A 22,326-nucleotide genomic window follows, 5' to 3' on the forward strand; every position below is an offset into this window, starting at 1 on the left:
GAGCTCTAGCCTTGACAAAGTCGAAGAACAGTGCTCAGGCCCCAAGCTCAAGCCCAGGACTGGCAAAAAAAGAAGAAAGAAATACACTTATTATCTGACACATCTAACTATAACCACTCTCTACATCACTTTTTTTTTTTTTTTGCCAGTCATGGGCTTGAGCTCAGGGCCTGAGCACTGTCTTAAGACTTTCTCAAGGTTAGAGCTCTACCACTTGAGCCTCAACACCACTTCTGGCTTTTTTCTATGTATGTGGTACCGAGGAATCGAACCCGGGTCTTCGTGCATGCTAGGCAAGCACTCTACCACTAGGCCAAACTCCTGGCCCCTCTACATCACTTTTACAATAAATTTTTTTTTCTTCTTTAAGAAGTGATAAATGGCTGGACGTTGGTGGCTCACACCTGTAATGCTACCAACTGAGAAGGCGGAGATCTGAAGAGTGTGTTAAGGGTAGCCCAGGTAACAAAGTCCATGAGACTCTTATGTCAAAACTCAAAAGTAGAGCTATGGCTCAAGTGGTGGAGTACTAGCCTTGAGCAAAAAAGCTCAGGGTCAGCGCCCAGCCCCTGGTTTCAAGCCCCAGGAGTAGCATAGACACAAAGACAGACGTGTGCGCGCGTGCGCGCACACACACACACACACACACACACAGACACACACACACACAGACACACACACACACAGACACACACACACACACACACACACACGGTAAATGTTTGAAGAAACTATTTTTAACCTGATTTAACATTATGAAATGTTTACATATCTCAAATCATTACATGTCTCAAGTCATCATATGGTACCCCACTAATACTATTCCTGTGTTTTTAATATATCAAGTTAAAAACAAAGAAGTAGACGAACAAGGTAAACAAAATACATTGATAGACATAGACACACACACACACATACACACACACACACACACACACACACACACACACACACACAGCTCAATGGTTGAGAAACAAGGATCATGAGTTCAATTCCTAGGGTCACCAAAATAAAAAGAAAAAAATTAAAAAAAGAGTATATACTCACTCCAAATCTAAACTGATTTCTGTTTTATGACTAAGCAGCAAGAGCAAATTTGAAAGAACAGAGAAAATGATTTAAACATCTTTTTTTTTAGTAATGATCAATCAGATATAACGAGTAACTTCATTAAGATGATTTCTTCCAGAACATATTACAAGTCTGAATTCAGATAATTTCTTTTTAGTTCTCCCTTTTAGGTCCACTAAGTCAAAATCATGTGAGAATTGTCCACTGCAAGACCTAGGCGACGATGCTCAGCCTACTCTTACAGCACAATGAGGGCGTTGTACCTTGAAATCGTATGTGGCGTCTGGGTTTTCATCACAGGCGATGACCTCTGGTGCCATCCAGTAAGGGGTTCCAATGAAGGTGTTCCGCCTGCCCACTGTGCGGTCCAGCTGGGCACTCACACCGAAGTCCACTATGGAAGAAAAGAAAATGGAATGAGGGCCGGGAGTTTGGCCTAGTGGTTAAAGTGCTTGCCTAGTATGCATGAAGACCCGGGTTCGATTCCTCGGTACCACATACATAGAAAAAAAGCCAGAAGTGGTGCTGAGCCTCAAGTGGTAGAGCTCTAGCCTTGAGAAAGTCCAAGGACAGTGCTCAGGCCCTGAGCTCAAGCCCAGGACTGGCAAAAAAAAAACAAAAAGAAAAAGAAAATGGAATGAGGTCTGTGATAACAAAAATGAACTTAAAACCACATATATGTATCTGGTTTATTATATATTTATATAATATATATACATATACACACACACACACACACACACACACACACACATATATATATATATATATATATATATATATATATATATATATATATATATATAAGCGCACAGGCTAGAGGCTGGTGGCTCCTGCCTGTAACCCAAGCTACTCTGGAAGCTGAGGACTGAGGTTCAAAGCCATCACGGGTAAACAAACCTTACCTCCAATCAATCAGCAAAGAGCAGGAAAGGGAGAAGTTGTGTCTCAGGTACCAGTCTTGAACAAAAAAAAGCCAAGCAGAACTCAAGGCTTAAGGAGTTCTGCTTAAGTTCAAGTTCCATTACTGGAAATACACACATACACATACTATGTACTATGAAAGAGCTGATCTGTCAAAACTTTTGCTATTAATGAATAATACCTGATAATGTATTTCATGACATACATATAGTTCATATCATGGACCATTAGAACCAGTTTTTCAATGTGCACTGCTGTGGCATTAAACACTGCTGCTACCATTCATCCCCAGAGCTTTGTCGTCTCCCCAAATGGGACTCTGAATCTCAGGAGTAACCATCAACCTCTGCCTCATTCACTTATACAATGACCCCAAGTTCTCTATGTGGTGCTGCGAGCCAGAATTTCTTCCCCTGTTAAGTGCAGAATAATCTTGCAGAATGTGTTTACTACGAATGTAGTAGCTCATTTGTTTAGCTTTTGCCTTTTTTTCAACTGTGAATGTGTATTTTTAAGCTATATGTGTAAATGTACAAAGCATACCAATGAGAAGTACCAAGTGGTATACCTGGTTATACCAAGACTCCAACAGGACCAAAATAGGGGCTCAATAAAAGGCAAGTTTGGTTGCTGCAAAGTGTAGTAAGAAGCCAGGCACTGATGGCTCATGCCTGTAATCCTAGCTACTCAGAAGGATGAGATCTGAGAATTGTGGTTCAAAGTCAGCCAGAACATGAAAGTTTATGAGACTCAGCTCCAATTAACCACCAGAAAACCGGAAGTGGGGCCGTGGCTTAACGTAGTAGAATAGTAGCTTTCAGCAAAAGAGCTCCAGCGACCAGGCTCTGCATTCAAGCCCCATGATGGACAAGAAAAGGGAAAGGGTACTATGAAAGAGCTTAAGGCTGGAGTTGGTCCTCCCAAGCTTTTATCCTATTTCTGCCACTTCTTCCTTCGTTCCCCTATTCCCTAGAGTGAGTGAATTGACTTCTGCCCTTGGATAGGCTGAGGGATAAAAGGAAGAAGACAGCATCACACGTTCACAGGGCCCATCTCCACGTGTCTTGTGGGTAACAGGACCTTGGGCAGACTCCCAGCATGCCACAGCAGTGAGTGGCTATTTTGAAGATGCTACCTCTAGTCTGAATATATATTTAGCTTATCTCTAGTATCTGCATTTGTGGTTTTTTTTTCCTGCCAGTCTTGGGCTTGAACTCAGGGCCTGAGCACTGTCCTTGGGCTTTCTCAAGGCCAGAGCTCAACCATATGAACCACAGCACTGCTTCCAGCCTTTTTTCTATGTATGCGGTACTGAGGAATTGAACCTAGAGCTTCATGCATGCTAGGCAAGCACTCTACCACTAGGTCATGCTCCTGGCCCGTGCGTCTGGTGTTTTTAAGGGAACAGTAAGGAGATGAAAGTTTAGTGCCACATTCTATACAAAAAATAGCAAAAACAAAAAGGAAATGACATATTTCAGTAAAGGGAAAAGAGCACAAGTTTAAATCTCTTTGGAAATAAGTCATCATGTGAACAGTGAGTCTTTTCTAGCTAACAGATCAATTATGGATTCTTCAGCTATGCATGAACTCAAGCAGGCCATGGCTGTGGTGCTTCATGCTTCATCTGGACTGTCCCCTGCCTGCAGTGGGGATGGACGCAGGCCCCAAAAATGGGATTTCCCATCTGCAAGTTTGGCAGGGGTAATCAGTATGATTATTGAGCATCTATTTTTTGCAAGATCCATAGGTAATAATAAAATCAATGCAAATAAACTGGAATATGGATGGGATTGACCAGTATAAATACATGTAATTGTGGGTATTTTCATTGAAAAAAAAATCTTGGTTCCTCAGCATTCTGCCACAAGAATGACAGTGGAAACAAGAGAAGAGATGGCTTTAAGGACTGTCATTTACCTTTACTCTTCTTCTTTTTTGTATGTTTGTGCCAGTCCTGGGGCTTGAACTCAGTTCCTGAGGTTTTTTGCTCAAGGCTAGTACTCTATCACTTAAGCCATTGCTCCACTAATAGCTTTTATTATTTTTCTTTTTGGAAGTAAGAGATAATAGTCTCATGGATTGTCCTGCCCAGGCTGGCTTTGAACTGTGACCCTCAGGTGTCAGTTTCCTGAGTAGGCAGGATTACAAGTGTGATCCCCATGGTAACCTATATTGTTTTTGCAAAATACTAATCATTTCTATTTATTGCTTAAGGCACTGTATTTGTTTCAGATCAATTATCAATACAATTCACTCTCCAATGTGCTTTCAGAAAAAAATTCATAAGCAAACATTTTCCTTTCCATTTTTAAAAAGAAATGCCATCCAAATCCATAATTTGCATTCATTAATTAATTTACATTACTTTTTAAAAAAAGCTATTGCTACTGATAGGCTTGCTAGCTTCTGTTCTTACCTAGTTTAACTTCTGCATTTTCAGTCAGCAAAACATTTTGCCCTTTAATATCTCGGTGAATCACTTTGTGCTGGTGCAGGTGACTCAGCCCCTGGAGTGAAGAGATGGGAGTTAATAGAAACATAAGCAAAGATGCAATGGTACTATTTTGAGGGTTTAATTGTCTCCCATCATTCAGCTCCCCCAGAGAGACTTTCAGAATTGTGCCCACATCTTTGTCATGCTCACAGAGCCTAAAGTAAACTGTAGGGAAGTGAGGAACACCAAGTGAAATATACAGGCATTTCTGGATAAGAACCCATTGGTTGGTTGCAATAACGAAATAGTCCCTCATGCTTTTTTCCAACTGAGTAAAATATTAAGTTATGTGTTAAACTAAGTTAATAATTAATGAGCTAGTGATGCATTAAGACTTGACAGCAGTAGTAGTCACCCACACAAATCAGTTCCGTGTTTGTTTAAAAAAATTTATTTTGGGTGGGGAGTTTGGCCTAGTGGTAGAGTGCTTGCCTAGCATGCACAAACCAGGGTTCGATTCCTCAGTACCACATACATAGAGAAAGCAGGAAGTGGGGCTGTGGCTCAAGTGGTGGAGCTCAAGTGTTGAGAAAGCCCAAGGACAGTTTTCAGGCCCTGAGTTCAAACCTTGGACTGGCAAAAGAAATGATTTTTTTGCCCGTCTCAAGTTATAGAAGTATAGTTCTCATAAGAAAGCGATCATATTTTTGACAATCACATTTATTGGAATAAAATTTTAATTGGCACAGAGCATGCATTAACTTCATGTACTCATATGAATAGGGAGTGGTCTGGAACAATTTATGGACAAAACTGCCATTTTCCCATCCACAACTTGAGTTGCTTTGCCATGGGGCAGCTGTCCATTTGACCAGGGTCTCTTGATTCTGCTCCCAGGTGGCTAATCTGGTGATGATGTTCTATATTTTAATCACTTGAAATCTTATAACTGGGAGCAGGGTCCTTCCCTTCCATATTCTTTGTTTTACCAGTCCTGGGCTTGAGCTCAGGGCCTGAGCTCTGTCCTTGGACTTTCTCAAGGATAGAGCTCTACCACTTGAGCCTCAGCACCACTTCTGGCTTTTTTCCCCCCCTATTTATGGGTACCTAGGAATTGAACCCGGGTCTTGGTGCATGCTAAGCAAGCACTCTACCACTAGGCCAAACTCCTGGCCCACTTCTATATTCTTTTTCCTTAATATTTTTTTGGCTGCTCTGAGCCTTCCAATATAATCTCTCAAATTTTTCTTGTGACTGAGACCAAATGTACCTAAAATATAAATAAAACTGAAGAGAAATGATATCTTCTAATAGTGAATATTCTGACCTGCGAAATATCATCTACCTACATTTACTAAACTCTCCTTTATTATCACTCTCTAGAGAGTGATAGAAGTTGCTAGAGAGAAGTCAGTCACATGCTTTTCTGTATTTCTAATGTTTAATTTATATGCTATAGTCAAGGTTTTCATTTAAAATCTTCATTTTCTGTTTCTTTCTTGCTTCATCTTGTTTGCATTTAATGATTAGACATCTTTTTATATCTTCTTTCTTTCTTCAAATCCATTCATCTATCCACCCATCCATCCATCCATCCATTGCATAAAATATAGCTCTAAAAGCCCATCTTGGAAATAGAGTCAAAAGCAATTTTAATTTTGTTTCCTTAAATTGAGAAGGCAGAATCTATAAATAAATGATGATTGTCAGGCTGACGGAAGAAGAATGCTCAGTGGATATATAATAGCTTCCATATAGTAACAAGAGAGAATTAAACTAGTCTGAATGAACTAAATGTACCTAACTGCCCTTTTCCCCTGAACTGAGCTCAGAAATTATGGCACCATTGTCTTTATTGCCCGAGTGTGAGATCTGTGGGCAGAACTGGGCAAACAGGCATCATTTTTTTTCCAGCTATTTTTGACTGATTTAAGTGATTAGGTCTCAAAAAATATTTAAAGGTAAAATCAGGTAAATTATCTTATCTGGACAGAAATGACTAAAATTGTATAATTTATGCACATATTATGCTGCAGGAAGGCATTATAAAATTAGTTATAATTCAAATGGATGCTTTCCAATGGCCCACCGAAATATGTTCCGAAACTACCCATTTCCTAAGTATGACATTATCTTTATGACCTAAAATCAGATTTTTAGCTGGAAACATTAGAAAGGAAGCATTTGCTAAAGGAAATCACCCAGTGACCACCCTCTACATCAAAAGTACACATCAGCTTATCTGGAAGGTTCCCACCTCCGTGAAAGCAGAACCATCATCCTATTAACCACAGCACCATCCCTGTTAGAATGAACCTTGAAGGAGATCTCACTTCATGGAAATGAGAGAATGATGCCTGTAGCCTCCCAGAAGCCCTGGGCTACTCGAGACATGGTGGGGTAGGCCATTCTCCAATGGACACCTACCCGTAGTATCTCCCTACAGATGTATGCAATCCACTCTTCCTTCAGTGTGTTGCCTTTCGTGTTCTTGATCAGGTCAGTGACTGAGCCGGCCCCACAGAATTCCATCACCAGCTGACAAAGGAAGACAGTGAGTCACGATTAGCATCATCCTTATATCATCCTTTGGGTTAACCAAGGGCAATGTATTTGGGGTGGTTGTTTGGGACTACCATTCCTGCTAAGAAAAAGTGATCATAAAACAATAGATGATCAAGGTGCCGGTGGCTCACATCTGACATCCTAGCTACTCAGGAGGCTGAGCTCTGAGGATCAAAGTTCAATGACAACCCTGGCATGAAAGTCCATGAGACTCTCATCTCCAATTAACCATCAGAAACCAGAAGTGGCGCTGTGGCTCAAAGTGGTACAGTGTAGCCTTGAGCCAAAGAGCTCAGGGACACCACTCAAGCCCAGAGTTCAACCCCTACAATTGACAAAAACAAAAACACAAAACAACAAATGAAACATGAAAGTCTGTCTTCATTTCTGGGAGTTTGGCCTAGTGGTAGAGTGTTTGCCTAGCATGCACGAAGACCTGGGTTCGATTCCTTAGTACTACACAGATAGAAAAACAAAAGCCAGAAGTGGTGCTATTGCTCAAGTGGTAGAGCTCTAGCCTTGAGAAAGTCCAAGGAGAGTGCTTAGGCCCCGAGCCAAGCCCAGGACTGGCAAAAAAAAAAAAAAAAGTTTGTCTTCATTTCTTGCCCAAGTGGTAAGCAGGAAAGATTTTAAGCATTTTTCCATTTGTAAATTCCAGTGGGAAATTGAGTAAAATCTTCATATTTTAATGTGTGTGTGTGTGTGTGTGTGTGTGTGTGTGTGTGCATGCGCACACGTATGCTGGTTCTGAGGCTTGAATTCATGGCCTAGGTGCTTTCCCTGAACTTCTTTTTATTCAAGGCTAGCACTCTTACTACATACGGCATTTTTGGTAGTGTTGTTTTGTTTTTGTTTTTTAGAGATAAAAGTCTCACAGACTTTCCTCAGTAGGCTGGCTTCGAACTGATATTCAGATCTTAGCCTCCTGAGTAACTAACCCTCGTAGGTATGAGCCACTGGTACCCAGCTCTAAGTATTTTGTTTTTAAATGGGGACAGGAAGTTGATTCAGAGCCAGTTGAAGATCTCACTGTGTTTTTGTCGAGCAGTTGCATTCATGTACTCACAAAAATAGAATCACTCCCATGTTACAAGAATCGCTGTTCCTCAGGAAGTCCCAAGCTAGGACAATTGACGTTCACGCTGATTAAGTTATTGGTTTGTAAGTGGCACTATAAGCTGTCAGAGTGCAGACTATCTGTTTTTAATTAACTTCAGCAAATGTGCCCAGGAGGTTGGACACATCAAATAAACTCAATAAACAATAAACTCTAATTTAACACCTTTCATCCAAAAAGCTCCAAGCACTCTATAAATACAAACTCATTAGAGTACTCAGCAACTTTATAAAACAAGCAGAAAATAAACACTGCCCCCCCTTTACAAAAACAAAAAACAAACCAGAGAGGCAGAGGGTACAAGCAATTGGTATGTTTACATCTACTTCCTAGGCTTGGAAGAGTACATCCATTTCATCCATCCTTCTCTTTCAAACAATCTGCAACCAAAGCCATCTATTAAGCATGGACATTGCTTTCTGTGATTTGATAACAAGAATTCAGAATAATTAGTAGTCAATCCATGACTTGATTATACAGACAGAACTAAAACAGAGGCATAACACAATTGCATTGATGGCAGCATTTAAATGGATATTCTCTATCAGCATCACATCACTAGGTCATAAAAGACATCTAGGTGAAATATCTCTAGGCAAAATTTTGCTTTCTATATCTAATAAAAACACAGTAAAATGCCTGAATCTCATGAGTTTCTCTGTTCGTTCTCTCTCTCTTTCTCTCTCCCCCCCCCTCTTCTTTCTTTTGTGCTGGTCCTAGGGCTTGAACTCAGGGCCCAGGCACTGTCTCTGAGCTGTTTCTACTGAAGGCTAGTATTCTACCACTTTAGCCACAGCTCTATCTCTACCATTTTTGGTGATTACTAGAGATAGGAGTCTCTCAGGGTTTTGCCTGGGCTGGCTTTGAATTGCTATGCTAAGGTCTCAGCTTCCTGAGTAGGGGAATTACAGGCATGAGCCACTAATACCAGCATGACAGTTTTTAATGGTGTTCTGATTTGGCTTCTTTTGCTTCCACAAATGCTGGTTTCTTATGAAACCCTCCCATCTTCTCCGAAGAGCCAATGGTTATACAAACATTTTCTAGGAAAATTTCACAAGTGCTACAATGGGCTCCATTAAAACAAATACAGTTAGAGATCTTCCGTATGTAATAGCCAGAAAGCCATCACTGGCCACAAAGAACTAAGAAATCAACTTGAAGAAACTCCCAGCAGCCGGAGATAAGATAATCTGACCATCAACAAGAATAACAATGTTGTCTAAATATACATTATATATAGTTAAATCCATTAATAAAGTCAGCCTTCAGAACAAAAGTAGCACTTTTATAATAAAGACTCAAGTTATTATCTTGAGAACTGACAGTAGGAAAGAATCAAGAACTTATCCCATATTTTGTATGAAAAATATTAACACTGGATAGGAGTATTTGAAAACTGCCAGGAGCCAGTGACTCATATCTGTAAACCTAGCTACTAAGGAGGCTGAATTCTAACGATTGTGGTTTGAAATTGTCCTGGACAAGAAAGTCTATGATCCTCTTATTTCCAATTAACTACCAAAAAGCTGAAAGTGGAGCTTTGGCTCAAGTAATAGAGTGCTAGCATTGAGCAAAATGCTCAAAGACAGTGCCCAGGACTGGCTGAATAATCAGTAATCATTCCACCACTTGATTGTAGAGACAGAATTAAGGAGATGCATTGATAAATGGCTTTGTCCAATAAAAACCATAGATATGCTAATATGGGCTGAGGGATAGCTCAAATAGTAGAGCACCCGCTCCGCTTAGCCAGCATGAGGCCCTGAGTTTAGTCCCTAGAATTAGAAATATTTTTCATATATACACACAAATTGCAGTAGATACTTATTTTGATACTTTTTAAACAGCTGTTAAAAATGTTGAGGCAATGACAACGTAAGAGACAGATCTCTCAGAAAACTAAAGTATCATTAGTGTGATACAGTTCTGTGGTTATATAAAAAAGTTCGTATCTTTTAGAGAGCTATGCTCAAGTCCTTTTGTGCATTAAAGGACACCACTAAAAGTTTAAAAAAGGACAGGAGTTTGGCCTAGTGGTAGAGTGCTTGCCTAGCATGCAGGAAGACCTGGGTTCAATTCCTCGGTACCATATACACAGAAAAAAAAAACATGCTGTGTCAGATACAATTAGCCAATTATTTGTGCAATGCTCTGATAAAATGCTCTGAAACTTAGTTGCTAGATCAAGAATCTAATTACTTGAGGGCTGGGAGTTTGGCCTATCGGTAGAGTACTTGTCTAGCATGCACAAAGACTGAGGTTCAATTCCTTGGTACCACATACATAGAAAAAAGCTGGAAATGGTGCTGTGACCCATGCGCTAGAGCTCTAGCCTTGAGAAAAGCCCAAGGACAGTGCTCAGGCTCTGAGTTCAAGCAGCAGGACTGGCCAATAAAAAGTTTTAAAAAAGACCACAGAGGGGCCAGGAATTTAGCCTAGTGGTAGAGTGCTTGCCTCGCATGCATGAAGACCCAGGTTCGATTCCTTGGTACCACATACACAGAAAACAGCTGGAACTGATACTGAGGCTCAAATGGTAGAGCTCTAGCCTTGAGAAAGTCCAAGGACAGAGCCTGAGTTCAAGGCCCGGACTGGCTGGCAAACACGCAAACATGCAAACACACACGCAAGCAAACACACACACACACACACACACACACACACACACACACACACAGAAAATGAAAGATGGCTGGCAAACACACACACACACACAGGGAAAATGAAAGATACTTATAGGGATCAGGAGCATGGCATAGTGGTAGAGTGCTTGCCTAGCATGCATGAAGACCCGGGTTCGATTCCTTGCTACCACGTACACAGAAAATGCTGGAAGTGGTACTGTGGCTTAAGTGGTAAAGTGCAAGCCTTAAGAAAGCCAAAGGGGGGGCCGGGAGTTTGGCCTAGTGGTAGAGTGCTTGCCTAGCATGCATGAAGACCCGGGTTCGATTCCTCGGTACCCCACATACATAGCAAAAAGCCGGAAGTGGTGCTGTGGCTCAAGTGGTAGAGTGCTAGCCTTGAGAAAGTCCAAGGACAGTGCTCAAGCCCTGAGCCCAAGCCCAGGACTGGCAAAAAAAAAAAAAAAAGCCAAAGGACAGTAACCAGGCCTTGCGCTCAAGCCACAGGGCTGGCAAAGAAAAAAAAAAAGATATCTACAATCATGTATCTGTCAATGGTCTAGTATTCACAGCATATAAGAACTCCCACAAAGTGATAACAAAAATGTCCATTTTAAAAATGGTCATGCATTTACTTTCACTCCAAGAGAGGAGCTGATCTTACAAGACACTTGACTAAATGACCATGAAGGAAAATAGGCACTTTCTTTTCTTTAGACTTATTCCAATACTTAAAAAGAATAAAGAAAGACAGAAAGGCTCTTTTGGTCTTTTGTGTCTTGACAACCACCAGAAAATATTAATGAAATAAAAGGTTTCATTGTTCTTTTTTTCATTGCCTATGAGAAACATGTAAGATAATGTATTTATAGCCATTGTTACAAGTTTATAATGTATTTTTCTATCATGTTTTATATGTATGTTATATAACATTCAAAAAGAATTTTTTTTCTTGGGGCTGGGAGTTTGGCCTAGGGTAGAGTGCTTGCCTAGCATGCACGAAGACTGAGGTTCGATTCCTCGGCACCACATATATAGAAAAAAGCTGGAAGTGGTGCTGTGGCTCAAGGGTAGAGCTCTAGCCTTGAGAAAAGTCCAAGGACAGTGCTCAGGCTCTGAATTCAAGCCTTACAACTGGCAAAAAAAAAATTTTCTTGATTGAGAAAAGGATACAAATGCAAACTCCATAATTTTGATAACTGAAAACTGCTGACTGTTTTTCAGTACTTTATTATATTGGGTGTCTTGTCTTTCTTGGGCTTTTACTTAGCTAATGAATGAAAACATTAGATACTTTTGGGTTTTAGTTGGGATTTTACATAGATTGCATTTTAATTCTTTGGTTCTTTGCTGTTTCTTTTAACCCATTGCATTATTTTAATAAATGTTATAATATCAACTTACTAAAAATATGGTCAAAGAACTTGAGTACACATTTATCTAAAAAAGATACAAAATGGCCAATAATCATATGAAAAGATGTTGAATATCATTAGTCATTAGGAAAATGAAATAAAACCCGTAAGAAGTTGTCACTTTCTACCTACAACATGACTTTAATTCTTAAAAAATGTAGAGAAATTGGAACCCTCATTCATTGTCAATGGCAGTACCTGGAAAATAGTCTGTCCCTTCCTCAGTAAGTAAAATATCAAATCATCATAGGAGCCACTGATTCCACTTTTAAATTTAGACCCAGGGAACTGAAATAAGTTGCTCAAACAAAAATCTGGACAAGAATGTTCAGCACTGCACTATTCATAATAGACATGAATTGCAGACAAAAAACCCAAAATGTTCATGAAAAGATAATTTTTAAAGATGTGGTTTATCCATACAATGGGGCATTACTTCGGCATGAAAAGGAATGAAGATGTGGTGTATAACATGGCTGAATCATGAGAACATTATGCTAAGTCAAAGAAACCAGACAAAAGCCTGAGTGTAAGAGTCCATTTATATGAAGTATCTAAAAATAGGGGACTTCCAAGGGAAAGAAAGCTGATTAATGGCTGCTAGAGATGGTGTCAAACTCCAAACCCTTTACACAGTCTCCCTGGGGTGAAGGAAAAAAAACTAGAACTACACAGTGGTGATGGTTGTACATCTTGTAAATACAAATTTAAGTGAACTGACATCATGTGTATTTTACCAAGAGTTCAAGGAAGTATTAGAAGGGGCAGGATAAATGGGCATGAGGGCTGTATGTTAGGTTTGTCCTTGGGTGAAGAAAGCTAGCTTGAGTACTGGGCACCTCAGTGGGAGGCCTAGTTATTCAGGAGGCTGAAATCTGAGGAGCGTGATTAGAAGGCAGCCTGGATCAGAAAGGTTGTGAGATTCTTCTCTCTAACAGAACAAAACAAAACAACAACAGCAGCAGCAACAAAAACCAAGTAGTGCTGTGGCTCTAATAGCCTTGAGCAAAAAACTGACACTGTTCAAGCTCCAGGTCTAACACAAACACAAAAAGGAGAGAGGGAAAGAGAAAAACAGAAAGAGAGAAACAAAGAGAAAGAAAGGGAGAGAAGAAGAGAGGGAGGAAGGAAGGGAGAAGGGAAGGAAGGAAGGAAGGAAGGAAGGAAGGAAGGAAGGAAGGAAGGAAGAAACTGAAGGGAAGGAAGAAAAATTCCCATTCCATAGCAAAGGATGCTTTAATACCAGCAGGATGACCAAAGACACATACTTGGAAAGAATCACAAGAATTATTTTCCCAAGTGTTCAAACATATTTGTGCCCTTTCTCTGAATCCATTTTGAAAAACAGTGACCAGACCACCTACGAATGCAGCCATGTCTCCTGCATCAGCAGGAGAAAATGGCCCACCACGGGGCTCCATTAGGCTGAGTAATTACAGTTCTCAAGCAAACCAGCAGAAGCTCAGAGACGCCTGTCGTTCACAATTAGATTGTACAAAATACTTTCAAATAATTCAGTAGGAAACATTCCTGTTCTAGCCAACCACTAATGTCAGTGATTTCGATAATTTGCTTCTTCATTCAGGCCCAGCTGAAGGCTGCTAAATTCTTTTCATCTCACTACAGAACAAAATGATTGTTAAATTATGTAATGGGATTTTTTTTTTTAAAGAAAAAAGCAAGCAAGCAGCTCTTGCTAGGCCTGGGTTCCTGCAGCCATACAACAACACTGAAAATTATGACTACCATGAAGCCGGGTGTGGCTTTCCTCCTAAGAAATCTCCTCTCGTTAATAGAGACAGAGAAGACCAGCAGGAGAAAGTAACTTCAGATCTTACAAGGATGAAATAATGGATGGTTAATATTCTCCCTCAAAGGAAAGTGCTCATGGAGTTTATACTGGCACAATAACACTCACCAACATTTACTGAGAGTTTACTGTGTGTTCAGCACTTGCAGCTAAGTGATATACAACTTGATGATTTACCAGAATGGTTTTGTCAGTCACCTCCCCTTCACTGCTTTACTTGTTTGTAAAGGGAGCTTTCTAAACAAAATAATCAACACAAGAAGATAACAACAATTAAAATAGGTAACAAAATAAACAAAATAATGATGATAAAATATAGCTTAACAAAAATAACAAAATAAAAGCATGAACCCTATCAATTTGATATGAGCATGGCTTTTATGGATGGATTCAACACTCTACGCATTCCCAAATACCCATTCTTTGGTCTGTTTATGTTCTTGTTAATATTATTTTATGCCGGTCCTGGGCCTTGATCTCTAGGTGTGGGCACTGTCCTTGAGACTATTTTTCTCATAAAAGAATTCTTTCTACTGTTCTCTACCACTTGAGCTACAGTAACACTTCCAGCTTTTATTCTGAGTAATTTATTAGAGATAGAGTCTCAGAGTTTCTTGCCTGGGCTGGCTTTGAACTGTGATCCTCAGATATCAGCCTCCTGAGTAGCTAAGATTACAGGTATAAGCCACCAGCGCCCAGCTGTCATTCATATTTTTTTGCTTTTTTTTATTAAAGAATTAACGTTTTTACATCATATTTTAAATGACAAGTTTAACAAACAAGTGTTCAAGAAGGGAATCTCTGTTTACAATCACTGGGACTTAGTATTTAGAACTTAATCAAAATTAGGCTAAGGGTTTGTATGTCATAGAAATATATGAATTTATGAAATAAAACATGTCTATAGAGTCATAGGTTTTTATGTCTATATAGTGTCATTCATATTTTTAAAAACTACAAGGAAGCACCAATAGCTTGTGGAGTTTCATTTCCACTGGACAGGCAGGGTAAAGGATGCTTCATGAAGAGTATGAGGGCTGTGTGTGTTTGTTTAGAAGCTTATATCACTCAGTAAGGAAGCCCAGTGCTGGCTTTTTGCTGTGCAAAGTGAGGGAAGATGGGGATAGGGAGATGAAACACAAAGAGTCCCCCATGCACAGCTGTCAACAGTAGCACCTCCACAGGTGTGAGAGAAGGAGAGCTGAATCTGTAGGTCATGAGAGTGGTGGGAGGGAAAGGTGGAAAGGACAGTTAGATTGAAGGTGGGGAGAAAGCCAGACCTGGATGAAATAGTCTAAGAGTCCACTGTCACACAACCACATTGCCAGCAAAAAGGAATGACTTCTATTAGCTATTTCTGTCTACATAAAAATTTTTCTTTGCCAGTCCTGGGGCTTGAATTCAGCGCCTGGGCACTGTCCTTGGGCTTTCTCAAGGCAAGTGCTCTACCATTTGATTCACAGCACCACTTCTGGCTTTTTCTTTGTATATGGTACCAAGGAATGGAACCCAGCGCTTCGCGGATACTAAATAAGCATTCTGCCATTAGGCCATACTCCTAAGCCAATATTCAGTTTTTAAAATTCATTATTTTTTTCCCAAGAGTAGTTAACATTTACTGAACACCTATTGGCCTTACGCTAATTAATCCACAGCCCACAATCTTTGAAATGGGTTAGACTTAGTACATAGCTCTTTTTTTACCTCTAGTCTAGCAGTAGCTTCAAGTTCATAATTGTCTACTGTTCCATCAGGTGAACAGGAAAGTTTGGGGGTGATAGATAAAGAGAGAAAGTTATGTCTTCTGTAGCTACTTCAAGTAATTGGCCCAAAGGGGAAACCAAAGAGTTAGCCAGTTTCTCATCTTCTAAGGACATAAAATGTGGAAGGAAAATGATCTGCAGAGTTAATATCTAAGAATGTGTGAATATATAAACATTAATTTTTAAACAGAATTCTAACATATTTCCCAATTTGCCTGGTGGAGTCTCACATATTTGTCAGTTGTGCTATTTTCTTTTTCTTTTTAAAAATTCACGTGTGTGTGTGTGTGTGTGTGTCTGTGTCTGTTGGTACTGGGATCGTGTACTCTTTTTTTCTTTCTTTCCTTTTTTTTTTTTTGCAGGTCATTGAGGCTTGAACTCAGGGCCTAAGAACTGTCCCTGAGCTTTTCCTCTCAAGGCTAATACTCTACCACTTTGAACCACAGTACCATTTACAAAGGTTTGCTGTTTTGTTTTGTTTTCTGGTCCTGAGTCCTGAACTCAGGGCCTTGGCTGTTCTTAATCCTCTTTGTGCTCAAGGCTAGTGCTCTATGAGCCACAGTGCCATTTCTTCTACTACTTTAATCCACAACTCCACTTCCAGTTAGAGACAAGAGTTACATGAACTTTTTTGCCCAGGTTGGCTGGCTTTGAACCACAATCCTTAGGTCTCAGCCTCCTGTAAGCAACCAGCACCTGTTGACCTCAAATACTTTATTAGTTTTTTCATTCAAGGTTAATGCTGTACCTCACAAGTTAAATCTCTACTCTTAGCTTTTTGCCAGTTATACACATCTCCTGGATTTGTATGCTGGGGCTGGCTTTGCAACTAGATCTTCAGATCTCAGCCTCCTGAGTGGCTAGAATTACAAGTTTGAGCCACCCGCACCTGAGTTGTCTTGTTTTTCTGACAAGATTTATATTTTCTCCTAGAGGCTGTGAGTGTCTATGCTCCCTGGTGCTCCCCCATTTCTTAGGTCCATTTTAAAGGAAAGCTTTCCAGAAGGGATGATTCAAGACGGGTTTCTCAGCGAGTCCTGACTTAGTCCCTTACAAGGCCCAGACCTTCAGAATGGATTTACAGAACATAGTCACTTCTGATTTCTCCCTCTTAAACCCCAATAACCTCTGAACGAATTCAGACTTCGATTCTCAGAAGGTAGGATGGTTTCTGAGGTGTCTGCATTATTTTCCCAGTTGCTCATTAATTGGTGTTAAGTTCCCTCAAAAGAAACAACAGCTTCAGGTGGCTTTTTTTTAAACCTGCAGGCACTGAGCCAGAATAGCCTGGCAGGAGTTCACTCCTCCCAATGTCAATGTGAAGAACAAGTGACTATGTACATCCCTTCTTTTCACTAGTAAAGGCTGGGGCAGGAGGAAGGAGCAAGGGAGGGGAAAGGTGGATGGTTTTCTTAACGGGACACAAGGGAAGGATTGATAAAGGATTGCTAAGGTCCCAGAGTTTTGCCAAGGGGCAGCCTGTTAGGACTGGTAAGAGTCAGGTCTAGGATTGATGCACACATAATCCAAACCCAAATCCAGCAGATGTGTTATGAGAAGTAGTTTCAGGCCAGGTACTAATGGCTCACATCTATAATCCTAGCTGCTCAGGAGGGTGAGATCTGAAGATTACAGAAGCCAATTCCAGTAAGAAAGTCAATGATTAACCACCAAAAAGCCAGAGTGGAGGTATGGCTCAAATGGAAAAGCTAAGGGACAATGTCTAGGCCCTGAGTTCAAGACCCAGTACTGCCCATACTCCCCCACAAGAAAAAACATGGCTTTATTCACATATTAAGTCTCATCATAAAACAGGTCTGATATAAAAATAGAAATATAAAACTCTTAAGAATTGGACAGTATACAAATGAAAATATTATCTGTTCAATCAACCAGCTGAAGTTAAAATAGAATTGTTGGGAATTTCACATCTGAGAAACAAGCTCAATGACCTTTTCCTACTTATTAAGCTCACATGTAATTTTTGAGGTGGGGGATGGATCTGACTATTGGCTTCTGAATTCTATTTTTGGAGTTGAAAATGCTTGACTACAAATTCTAAGTTTTCTAAAGATAAAGAGTCAAGTCCCAAGGATATGAAACGTCCCCATTTTGTCATTAAGTCTTCCAGATACCAGGCAACTTTCGATGTTGAGAATGACAAGGCACTTTAAATACACCGAAGCACCTGATATTTTTAGCAATCAGCAACCTGCCCACAGGATAGGCCCGCCACCAAGGCCCAGGTGGACAGCAGCTCAGTTACACAGTGGCATTCCAGGAAATATTACGGAACTTCCCAGCAGACCTGCAAGGTCTGCAGAATTTTTCATGGTAGGAACTAATTGTTATGTGTATAATTACAGGTGGTACATACCTGTAAAGTCCAGCACTAGGGAGGCTAAATCACAAATTTCAAGACCAGCCTGGGCTACACAGTGAGTGCAAGGCTAGATTGGCCAGGGAGGGAGGGAGGGAGGGAAGGATGGAGGAAAAAAGGGAAGGAGATGGAGAGGGGGAGGGAAGGAAGGACAATTCTACATCTTAGAATGTTACATCTCAGAATTTAGTATTTAAATCTCAGATAGATTAAAAATAGGAAAAGAAAAAAATATACTAGTCTTAGAGGATGTAGAGATTTTGAGAAGTATGATACAGATAGGAACACTGTCCCAAAATTAATCTCCTCCAAGGAATCAGAAAGTGTTGCTTAGACCATTAACCAGACACCTGAATTTACAGGCTTCCTACTGCAAAGGTGAAAAGCAGTTTAAACAGAATTCAAACGCTCATCTTTAGGGGAAAGAAGACATAAGTTTCATATTCTAGTCAAAGAATCAAGTCGTTCTGCTGTTGATCTCAGGCACTACTTCAGTTGGGTGCAACCTTCTGAGTTGCAGTTCCAGTCAATTCCCTTCTCTTAGTTGGGCAAATAAAGACATCACTGCCACCAACAGATACTCACAATCACTGGTTGCTTCTATACCTACCAAGTTTAACCTTTTAAGAATTTCTGCTCTTAAGTTGCAAGCTTCAAACATCTCCCAGACAAGCGACCTCACTTTTATTTAAGGAGGAAGAAAGCTCTTTGCTCATAAAAGTGACAATCATTGATTATTTAAAAATGCAAAAGCTTTGCTTTAGATGTGCAGAACTAAGAGAAATTTTAATTAAGCGTTCAAAAGGTTCAGCTACAGGTTGGCTGAACTCTTAAATGTAAAGTGCTACAGATTTTAAATCTTAACTTTTACATTTAAGTCTTAAGATAATGCCAAATGATGTGTCCATGATTTCTACCAAGATACAATAGCAATATATATCCTAAATCTGGTATATTAGGGTTTTGGGGTCATGGTCAGCACCCATGCAGGTTCTAGAAAGAGCCTCCCTTAGCTTTATGAGTTTCCTTCTCGGATTATCTAGGAACTGAGCAGTAGGCATACTCGGGGAGCTAAGAAATGAATGCAGATGCAGGGTATGGATTGCAAGTGGAACACCGCTATACTATAGCACAGTCTTTGGTTATTGGTCTAATCTATGTAGATCATTTGATTTTTTTTCAAAAATTTTCAAGGAGTCCAGACTCTCATATGAAGTGATTCAATGTTTCTAATGCTGGCTTAGCTATAAAACTACTTCCTTCTATGAACTAAACTACACATGTGTAGACTCCTGGCTTCTCATCTACAAACTCAGACCTAGTCCACCATTTTTAAGATAGAAACCATTTCCATGGCATGTGTCTATAATTCTAGCTACTCAAGAGTCAGAGATGGGGAGGACTGAGGATTGAGGCAAGGCTATACAAAAGGTTGAGGAGCTCCCCTCTCAACAAAAATAATCTAGGCATGGTGGTACATACTTAGCCCAACCACATGGGAAGAATTAACAGGAGAATGAACAGTGTTGGCTTATCTGGGAAGAAATCCAAGGTCTGGCTAAATAAAAATAACCAGAATAAAAAGAGCCAGGAGATGTAGCTCAAATGATCCCCTGAGTTTGAACTCAGTATTAGATAAGTAGGTCAATCGGTAGGTAGATATATAGATAGATAAACCAAATGTCAGAGACATTGCCTACCAAGACAGGTCATCAAGATTCCTGGCAACAGTCCTTTATCCTTCAAATTCATGGAATAGAATTATTTAACTTTTAGCCCTGCAAATCTTCCATGGCATCCCTAATGAGTGGATTACTGAGTCGTTATAGCACAATTACCTGCTATCTTCCGTGTGCACCCTACATTTCAGGAACTAATTAGAAATTCATCTCCTTCCATAAGATATTCCAGCCCTGCATTTGTTATGGCAGTATCAAAAGAGACAGCAGACTATATGTGATTTCATGGTCTAATTCTAGAAAAATTAGTTCATTTGAAGGCTAGGATTTCTTACTCATTCCTGGTGTGTGAGTGGCATTCTCTTGTGTCTGTGAGGTCGTGGAATGAGATGGAGATGTGAGTGATAGAGCGCTGCTTGTGTCCTAGAGATCAGAATCTTTATTACCAGTGCTTTTTTTTTTTTTTTTTGATTTCCGGTTCAGTGCCTGAGCAGTTGATAAGGGCCATTATCAGAAGAAGCGGTATTTCCACAAAGAGCTGGTACTAAACAAGAGTTTATCTGTACAGATTCCAATTCAATCAATCAGACACCTGAAGTAGACTGGCTGGGGAGGAATGGTACCGCTGGCCTCTGGCCATCATTCAAGCAAATATTTAGATTGACATTTGTGTGGATGACTGAATGCAGGGAATAAAAATGCTAGAAATCACTATTCTTAGCTGGTAGTCCCTCGCTATATCTTTATATAATTCATAATGTTTTCATCTCAGTATAATCCTAAGAAAATGCCATTCATCCCAAAAGTCAACTAGCTGTGACCTTTACAATTATAGGATAAAACTTTCTCAAGATACAACTCCTCAAGATGTAATTATTTTTCTAAGACTTCAGAGTCTCATTTACAGCTAATAGACCTTATGATCCTTTTTGAATTCTGGGGAAACTAAGGCATGGCAGTGAACGATGAACTGAAAAGAAGTTGATGTCAACAGAGTTTTAGTCAGTGCTGTTCAAACTAAAATGAGAACAGAATCCAGGTGTAGCTCATACAATCTCAGGAGGCCGAGATCTCAAGATTGCAGTTCAAAACTACCCTAGACAGAAAAGGCTATGAGTTTCTATCTTCAATTAATTTGCAAACAAGTCGGACTGTAGGATGGCTGAGGGTGGTAGAAGGCCAGCTGTGAGCAAGCAAACCACGCTGGAGCTTGAGGCCCTCAGCTTAAGCCTGGGGACAACACAAAGAACTAAAGATGCTTTGTCCTCATGAATCCTCACTCCAAGGGACAGAGCTTGTGGACACTGCTTGTGGGAGAAACAGAGAGCCCTGTGGCATGGGCTATGTCTGACAAGCACTTCTATCTTTCAAGCCAGCAGAATGTAGGACCACTCACTGGTGCATTCTGGACCTACATTTAATTGCACGTGGGAAGAACAGATGTGAAAGCAGGATTCTCTCCACTCCAATAGGGTCCATTTAGCAGTGTTCACAGCTTGCCAAGCCCCATTTACAAAGTCTAATGAAGAGATTCCCTTGCTAAACCAGCCTCTTAACTGGTCTGGCCTCTACCCTTACCTCCATTCAGTCTGTTTTCAGATCCTTCATTCCATGACTCAGATCCCATCACTTTTTTTTTGCCTGTTCTGGGGCTTGAACTCAGGGCCTACACACTGCTGTTGCTTCGATTTTTTGCTCAAGGATGATGCTCTACCACTTGAGCCACAGCTCCATTTTTGGCTTTTTTTTCTGGTTGACTGGAAATAAGGGTCTCATAGACTTTCCCATCAGAGCTGGTTGTGGTGGTGATCTTCACATCTCAGCCTCCTATACAGCCAGGATTACAGGTGTGACCACTAGGGTCCAAGTTTCCATCACCCCACATGGAAAGCTACACCCTAAGATGTGGCCAAATGGTAGAACATCAACCTTGAGTGAAAAAAGCCCAGTGAGAGCATAAGGGCCCAATTTCAAGTCCTAGTATGGGCACAAGAGAGAGATGGGGAGATGGAGAGAGAGGACAGAGAAGAGAGGAAAGAAGGGAAGAGGGGAGAGGAAAAAGGGGAGAGGCAAGAAGGGAGAACAATGAAGAGAGGGAAGAAAGAGAGGGAAGAGAGAAGGGAGGGAGACAGAGAGAATGAGAAGGGGGGGAAGGGAAGAGGGAGAGTGCAGGCTCTCTGTAGCCCTTTTATAAGGGGTCTCAATCCTATTTGTGACCTCATTACTTCCTAAAGCCATATGTCCTCATTGGCCAGGGTGTATCTCAGTGGCAGAGCATTTACCTATAAGGGCAATTCCCTGGGACCAATCCCCCAGTATCTTCAAAAACAGTTGGACAACATGAGCAGTAGCAGGTACTCACTTCTAAATAATTTCTTCCCACTTGCTGGTAACTCCAGAGAGAGACCCAGAACTATCAGGTTTTGAACTCAGAACCTCACAGTTACTTGGCTAGCGCTCTACCACTTGAACAACATACTTCTACCACAGCTTTTTTTTTCTCAGTTGTGGGGCTCTAACTGAGGACCTGGGCACTGCCCC

General features: G+C 40.5%; 1 protein-coding gene across 5 annotated transcripts in view; it reads right to left on the reverse strand.

Annotated features, from left to right (window-relative positions):
- Window positions 1–22,326, reverse strand: part of Tnik (TRAF2 and NCK interacting kinase) — a 374,276-nt gene that overhangs the window by 106,999 nt on the left and 244,951 nt on the right. For all 5 annotated transcript variants that reach the window (XM_090338732.1, XM_090338726.1, XM_090338731.1 and 2 more), the window contains 3 exons: window positions 6,860–6,970; window positions 4,415–4,505; window positions 1,335–1,465 (listed from right to left, as the gene is read on the reverse strand). In XM_090338732.1, coding sequence (XP_090194858.1) covers window positions 1,335–1,465; window positions 4,415–4,505; window positions 6,860–6,970 — 333 coding nt within the window. The remainder of the gene's footprint in view (window positions 1–1,334; window positions 1,466–4,414; window positions 4,506–6,859; window positions 6,971–22,326) is intronic.

Source organism: Megascapheus bottae, chromosome 1 (assembly GCF_031878675.1).
Source record: "Megascapheus bottae isolate mThoBot1 chromosome 1, mThoBot2.hap1, whole genome shotgun sequence".
NCBI lineage: Eukaryota > Metazoa > Chordata > Mammalia > Rodentia > Geomyidae > Megascapheus > Megascapheus bottae.